We start from the raw sequence: 8,062 nt of genomic DNA, 5'->3' as shown, positions 1-8,062 counted from the left end.
TCGGAGCACAGGAATGATAGACGAGTTTCCCACTAGTAATACCAGTTGGAGGTGCGTTCAATTAGATTTCTCCCAGTCATATCCTGATATTTACGAAATTACAAGACGTTATGAACGCAGAATTACAATAGGCCTATAATTTATGGTTCAAGGGACCGTCGTAGTCTGTCGAGTGCTCTTGCAAAAGTGGACTGCCGCTCTCGGTGCACAATCATACATTTGTGTGCCACTTTAAAAGGAATGGGAAGCCTTGAAACCGCCGAGTTCCATGTTTGTATCTTCAAATTGAGAGCGGAGTTGAACTCCATGTTGAAACAAAGTTACCAACTCCCTTTTAAACGTCTATAACTTTTATTTGTAGGTTTTATACCGGTCTGGTACGTCATTGAATAGCCGAGAAATGTAATCGTTTGGATGCGTAATGTATTTATATAGTGTTTGCGGTTATGTAACTTTGTGCACATTTATAATTGAATGTTCCTAGTCAGCGAGCAATCTAAAACGGAACAAAGTTTTTAGTTTCTATTGTGGATAAAGTCTGGTGTAATGGACCACCAGTCCTCAATAATCACGCAAGTTAGTCGAGATGAAGAGGCGAATAGAGAGAAGGGTAAGTTTTGGAGAAAGTTCTCAAGATGCACGCCAGTTGTTTTGCACCACACTCAAAACTTTTCACAGTTAGCTAGCCTAGTTCATCGTCCATTGGGTGTTTTCAAAGACGAGGACAGTGTTTACGAAACGAAACTGTATAAAATCTGCAATCGTCTACAACCATTGTGTGACCACTGAATGGCAACATTGTTGTGATACGCGACGCAACTTTTTGACAGGCAAGGTTACTGCGATGAGGACGGACGAGACCACTCAATCAAATCGCCTAATCTAGCTACAATTAATTGAGGAGGCTGCAGTTGCTGTCTGCCATAGGCCTCCTACAAAAGCGAACACTTCTGAAGTAACTTGTTGAGAGTTTTAACATTTAAACCGCAGCTGTGCACTAGGCTACAGACTGATGCATTTGTAAACGTGTGATTTGTTTACATGAACCATTGTTCTAGAAGACTGGTTAACATGTTTTATGGGTGGTGCGTTCTTGAAAAGCTTTTCCCGCTGTTATGCAATCAGCAGTTACCACAAGAGGACTGTACAGCTTCAATAGCCTGCCCTAGTATCTACATTATAATGACCCATTCAAAACAGAGATTAAGGCCTGCCCACGCACCTTGTACTTCCTCATTGGCAACATACAACTCGATGGATGGCAAAGTTTAACTACAGCCATAGGCTATATGAGGAATGCCATCTTGGTTTGTTGTCCACAACTTGGTCACAACGTTGTCGGAGTGGTAGCTGTGTCTCAGTGATAGACCTCAGAGAAGTCTGGCGATAATGTGTCAAGCAAGGTGTGAGGTGGCACCAAGTAGGGATTGTATTTAGTGTGTGTGATGTAATCGTACCAGGTAGCTTGTAGTTTTATTTCCTGGTATGAGTAGCTCCTCTAAATGTATAGTAATGTGTTATCAAAACAAATATTCTCAGAGAAGGGTTTATGTTGCAGTGTTTCCCTATATTCATAGACACACTTTTTAAATGGATAGTCGTTGGCTCAAGTCTATGGAAGTCTATGGGAACAGCTAGCATGTCATTGCACTAACGCCAGTAGCAATATACCCCGTACCTTGCCACCATGGCTGAAATAAATCCTAAGGGAAGCACTGTGTGAAAGCCATGCCCAGGAGACACAAATGGAGTGAGAGCCCATGACTTTGACGGACTTCCTGTTTAACGCTGTAACTTCCTGTCTCTAGCTGACCTGGGCCAATGGGCTACTGGTCACAAACCAACCCAGAGACTCCTCTTGTTTATCAGATGTGAAAGGATTTGATAGGTACGCAGTATCTACTGTATCTGTGATACAATAAGAGCTCCTGAAAGCCCTCTGGTTGATCTTTCAATCCTTTCATATCTGTTAGGCAGGAGACTCAACCAGGATCTAGGGCCTAGGGAGGGCCTGGTTTGGAATTGGGCCCCTCTCTTAAAGATACACTATGCAGAAATCGCTCGACTATTTCCTGGTTGCCAAAATTCTAATAGTTTGTGTAATTTCAGTTTGTGACAAAACAAGCATGTATAGTGTAGGGAATCATTGTACCATCTAGACCGCTGTGAAATATATTTGTCCATTACCAAAAACATTGTATTTTCAGCTGTTTGAAGCTGGTGTACAAAACCAATAGTAAAAACAAAACTTAAGAATGGGAAGCATAGAAATAGTGTACATGGAACAGATCTACTGCTTCTTCAACTTGCTTTCAATGAGAATGACAGATTTATAACACACATTTATATGTGACATTTTTCAGGTCGCCCAAAAAGTTACATATTGAAGCTTTAAAGGAGAGGTAATGGATTAGACGTATCCCTGCTGAGGCCCTATTCCCAGGCCGCTGTCTGCTCTCTGTAACCTGCCTTGTTGTGTGACATCTGATCCTGCTGCGTCAGTGGTGGTGGGCTGACACGATGTGTTTCCCCCTCTGATCTGCCCCTGCATTTCCCCTTCCTGTTTTAGTTTGGCCTGGACGTGGCAGTGGGCAGAGGAGGGTCACAGGTCTGGAACGGGCCAGAGAAAGAGAGGGAGAGAAAGAAGGGGGGGACAGTGAAAGAGTTTGTAACACGGTCACGTTGCGAGTGAGAGAAAGACGGGGAATAAAGAGAATGAAAGGGAGGAGAGTTTAAGGAAAACATTTGTCCCTTTTCTGATTGGGCAGAAGTTTGCAGAGAGCGAGTAGTGGAACTCTAGAGCTTTATTATATTAAACAAAAACTCTACATAAAAGTGAAGTCAGTTTAGTCTTAATCTTAAGAAAATGTTTTATTCCAAGAATGGCAGTCATAGTCAGGCAACGCTTAGAAATAGAGATTCGATATTATAATAAATTGAGTTAGATGTAGTGATTTAAGTGGCTACTCAAACTGTCACTGATTTGAAGTGACATGCCCCTCATGACTTTCTTAGCTAAGTTTACATATTCCTCATGGAAATATTAAAGCTGCACAATCATATCTCTTGCCTAAAGGACATTCCTCTTATAACTAATAACCAAGTAAAGTCTGTTTTATCTGTTAATGGTTTTTCATTCAAACCATTGGGAAAAGGGCATCAGGTTGACGCGAAATGACCGCAATGAAGTCAAAGACTAAAGATGCTATATATGAAATAAATTCTGCTGGATTTAACTTGGAAAAACAACCATTACATCACATGTATTATCCTTTGAGCATACAGTATACCTGCAGAAATAGGTTGTTCGCATCGGGACAAATCCCAACTCGGCTCCAGGAATTTCCACGCATACGTTCAATCGACATCACCCCACAAGTTACGCAAGAGTTCAAACTACAGCATGTACATGTTCAAACTACAGCATGTACATGTACAAACTACAGCATGTACATGTGTCTCAAGTTAAAACTCGGTGAATAAACCACATCAGGGAGAAGTGAGAGTAAATGGATACAGGAAGACTGTGTGACTGACGGATGGACCCATTATTTTCTTCCAGGTCCCCCACCCTCGTCATCTAAGAAGCCCAGGAGTCGAGGCCTGTTCCACAGCCTCTTCTGCTGCCTATGTCATGACCAGGCTGAGCCCCCGCCGGTCAACAACAACGCCCCGCTACTGGTGGAGGAGAACGGGACTGTCTCCAAGGTATGTACCACTGCTCTCTTTAATGGTCCAGGGATGTTTTATAATCTATGTATATGCAGTGTTTGTGTCGGTCCAGGTAAATGCTCTGGTCTAGTTTATATATGCAGTGTTTTTGTCTGTCCAGGTAAATGCTGTGGTCTAGTTTGTATATGCAGTGTTTGTGCCGGTCCAGGTAAATGCTGTGGTCTAGTTTGTATATGCAGTGTTTGTGTCGGTCCAGGTAAATGCTGTGGTCTAGTTTATATATGCAGTGTTTGTGCCGGTCAAGGTAAATGCTCTGGTCTAGTTTATATATGCAGTGTTTGTGTAGGTCCAGGTAAATGCTCTGGTCTAGTTTGTATATGCAGTGTTTGTGTAGGTCCAGGTAAATGCTCTGGTCTAGTTTATATATGCAGTGTTTGTGTAAATGCTCTGGTCTAGTTTGTATATGCAGTGTTTGTGTAGGTCCAGGTAAATGCTCTGGTCTAGTTTGTATATGCAGTGTTTGTGTAAATGCTCTGGTCTAGTTTGTATATGCAGTGTTTGCGTAGGTCCAGGTAAATGCTCTGGTCTAGTTTGTATATGCAGTGTTTGCGTAGGTCCAGGTAAATGCTCTGGTCTAGTTTGTATATGCAGTGTTTGCGTAGGTCCAGGTAAATGCTCTGGTCTAGTTTGTATATGCAGTGTTTGTGTCGGTCCAGGTAAATGCTGTGGTCTAGTTTATATATGCAGTGTTTGTGCCGGTCAAGGTAAATGCTCTGGTCTAGTTTATATATGCAGTGTTTGTGTAGGTCCAGGTAAATGCTCTGGTCTAGTTTGTATATGCAGTGTTTGTGTAGGTCCAGGTAAATGCTCTGGTCTAGTTTATATATGCAGTGTTTGTGTAAATGCTCTGGTCTAGTTTGTATATGCAGTGTTTGTGTAGGTCCAGGTAAATGCTCTGGTCTAGTTTGTATATGCAGTGTTTGTGTAAATGCTCTGGTCTAGTTTGTATATGCAGTGTTTGCGTAGGTCCAGGTAAATGCTCTGGTCTAGTTTGTATATGCAGTGTTTGCGTAGGTCCAGGTAAATGCTCTGGTCTAGTTTGTATATGCAGTGTTTGTGTAGGGCGAGGTAAATGCTGTGGTCTAGTTTGTATATGCAGTGTTTGTGTAGGGCGAGGTAAATGCTGTGGTCTAGTTTGTATATGCAGTGTTTGTGTAAATGCTCTGGTCTAGTTTGTATATGCAGTGTTTGCGTAGGTCCAGGTAAATGCTCTGGTCTAGTTTGTATATGCAGTGTTTGCGTAGGTCCAGGTAAATGCTCTGGTCTAGTTTGTATATGCAGTGTTTGCGTAGGTCCAGGTAAATGCTCTGGTCTAGTTTGTATATGCAGTGTTTGCGTAGGTCCAGGTAAATGCTCTGGTCTAGTTTGTATATGCAGTGTTTGTGTAGGGCGAGGTAAATGCTGTGGTCTAGTTTGTATATGCAGTGTTTGTGTAGGGCGAGGTAAATGCTGTGGTCTAGTTTGTATATGCAGTGTTTGTGTAGGGCGAGGTAAATGCTGTGGTCTAGTTTGTATATGCAGTGTTTGCGTAGGTCCAGGTAAATGCTCTGGTCTAGTTTGTATATGCAGTGTTTGCGTAGGTCCAGGTAAATGCTCTGGTCTAGTTTGTATATGCAGTGTTTGCGTAGGTCCAGGTAAATGCTCTGGTCTAGTTTGTATATGCAGTGTTTGCGTAGGTCCAGGTAAATGCTCTGGTCTAGTTTGTATATGCAGTGTTTGTGTAGGTCGAGGTAAATGCTGTGGTCTAGTTTGTATATGCAGTGTTTGTGTAGGGCGAGGTAAATGCTGTGGTCTAGTTTGTATATGCAGTGTTTGTGTAGGGCGAGGTAAATGCTGTGGTCTAGTTTGTATATGCAGTGTTTGTGTAGGGCGAGGTAAATGCTGTGGTCTAGTTTGTATATGCAGTGTTTGTGTAGGTCCAGGTAAATGCTGTTTGTGTGTTTTTTGATGTCATAGTAAATGTATGACGTGACTTGATGTTGGTGTTTTTTTTAGGTCTATGTCAGTGTAGTTTGTATTTTACATGTATCATGACAAATGGTAGTTTGTGGTTTGTGTACGTTAATTGGGGGTGTGTGTGGTTCAGGTCCAAGTCAGACCGCTGCTGCCTCAGGCCAAGTCAAAAGACGCAGGGAAGATCTGTGTTGTCATAGACCTGGATGAAACACTGGTCCACAGCTCATTCAAGGTAAGACCAGGAACATACTGCCGCACCATTTACAGTAGTAATATTATATAGTCACAGATGCATTTTCCCATCATCCATGAGCTCTAAAGCTATTGGTGAACTTTGATACAATTGCTGTACCATTTAATTTGGGGTTATCCTCGCAAATGCTATGGACACACATGTTTTTGTGTGCCTTTTTGCATCTCCTGTTTTCTTTTTATGGAAAGAGATTTTTCCCCTCTTGTGAAAGCATGACATCACCAGGCAGTAATGTCCAATAGTAATGAGAAACACTCTGAGAGCGAGGAAAGAGATTGGTTTCTCCACAGTGTTATTGTTGGCAGTCACAATGACATCTCTGTCATTGTTGCCACTTTCACACATCCAGACTAGCTGTTTTTTGTATTCTAAATATTCTAAATACACATGGTTTCTCTCATGTATACTCTGTTTCTGGTGTTTAGGATGTCTTTCAAGTGGTTTTGTTCTAAATAATGTATCTTTATTATTCCCACAGCCAGTGAACAATGCTGATTTTATCATTCCCGTAGAGATCGATGGAACTGTTCATCAGGTGAGCCTATCACTACGCATGGTGACGAGCTTAACTATCACAGACCAATGTCATCGGCCTCTACCTTTCCATGTTAAATCCTTTAGTATTATCAAGGTATATTATGGCTCCCTACAATACTGTATATCTGTATGTTACCAACTGCCCAGTCACTAGCCACTTTCCCCAGGGCTGGTTCTGGGCTGGGTTAGAATGGCATCTGAGGCCTTGGGTTTTCTACCGCAAAAGGAACGTTGGAGTCACGGTGAGAGACTATCACCTCCTACATGGTTCTGAAGTTGGAGCCAACAGTGTATCTTGGGCCTGGGCCTGATTCAAGTAATCCAGGATAGGTTTGTTCAGAAAGGTAAAGCCTATTCTGCATGACTTGGTTCAGGACTATGACCCTCGGCAGCAGACCACCGCGGAAAGAAGAAGACGGCTCAATGCATCTGAGTGGGGGGATGTTTTTCATTTTGGAAAAGACGAGAGGTGGAAAGAATGTATTTGGTTATTTGTTTAGACCTTAAACTTAACATACAATGTATCCATCCAGGTATATGTGTTGAAGCGACCTCACGTGGATGAGTTCCTTAAGAGGATGGGAGAGCTGTTTGAATGTATTCTGTTCACAGCTAGCCTGGCTAAGGTGAGGACAACACCATGTTAAACCAGAAAATGACTCAAAACAAGTTTGTTTAAAAAGGCCCGTTGCTGTCAAAAACGTGATATTTCTGTGTTTTATATTTCCACGCTGTGGTTGGAATAGTAGTGTGAAAATGCTAATGCCCTTTTAGTGTAAGAGCTGTCTTATATTTCAGCCTGTTTTGGTGGGATGGAGCTTTGGCCTGCCTGGTGACATCACCAGGGAGTAAATTTAGTTAATAGACCAATAAGAAAGAGTTCCCAACCTCACTGCCAATAACAGAGAGCATTCAGTTTCCCCTCTGCACTCAGACCACTCCCAAACATTCCTAGCAAAACAGCTGCATTGGACCTTTTTTAAGGCTGGTCAAAACCTGCAAAAGACAGGAAATCACAAATGTCACTTGTTTTCCTCACCTGATACGGAGACCCCTATGTGTGTTTCTCCAGTATGCTGACCCAGTGTCAGACCTGCTGGATAAGTGGGGTGCGTTCCGCGGCCGTCTGTTCCGTGAGTCGTGTGTGTTCCACCGGGGGAACTACGTAAAGGACCTGAGTCGTCTGGGCAGGGACCTGAACAAGGTCATCATCATAGACAACTCCCCAGCCTCCTACGTCTTCCACCCAGACAACGCTGTAAGAACCACTCTCCTCCTCATCCTCCTCCTTGGCCCACTCCTCTTCCTTTTCCTCCTCTTTCAGCATCCATTACTTAAAAAAAAGATGGCAGATGTTGGCTGACTGGCTTTATCAAACTTTTAGTTATGTTAAAACGTTTTGCAATTAAAATTATATAGTTTCTAAATCTGTAGTTATCTATCTATAAACTCTTTATAAACCTTTTTTCTGAATCATTTATAAACTATACCATGTAGAAGCAGGATGTCGTACCACTTGAAGGAAAGTGCCATCAGCTGTCTCTCTAGCTGCATTCTAACTAGGTCACTGAAGTTCATTGAAAC

The 8,062-nt window shown here is 42.4% G+C and overlaps 1 protein-coding gene across 1 annotated transcript in view; it reads left to right on the top strand.

The window, feature by feature from the left end:
- The first annotated feature begins 260 nt into the window (after positions 1-260).
- Positions 261-8,062, top strand: part of LOC106575604 (carboxy-terminal domain RNA polymerase II polypeptide A small phosphatase 1) — a 10,558-nt gene continuing 2,756 nt past the window's right edge. The window contains exons 1-6 of the mRNA XM_014152209.2: positions 261-610; positions 3,563-3,708; positions 5,819-5,920; positions 6,420-6,476; positions 7,012-7,104; positions 7,551-7,736. Coding sequence (XP_014007684.1) covers positions 547-610; positions 3,563-3,708; positions 5,819-5,920; positions 6,420-6,476; positions 7,012-7,104; positions 7,551-7,736 — 648 coding nt within the window. The 5' untranslated portion in view covers positions 261-546. The remainder of the gene's footprint in view (positions 611-3,562; positions 3,709-5,818; positions 5,921-6,419; positions 6,477-7,011; positions 7,105-7,550; positions 7,737-8,062) is intronic.

Source organism: Salmo salar, chromosome ssa17 (assembly GCF_905237065.1).
Source record: "Salmo salar chromosome ssa17, Ssal_v3.1, whole genome shotgun sequence".
In the NCBI taxonomy this organism is placed as follows: domain Eukaryota; kingdom Metazoa; phylum Chordata; class Actinopteri; order Salmoniformes; family Salmonidae; genus Salmo; species Salmo salar.
Note: the sequence above shows the minus strand (reverse complement) of the source record. Positions and strands in the feature narration are given on the sequence as shown.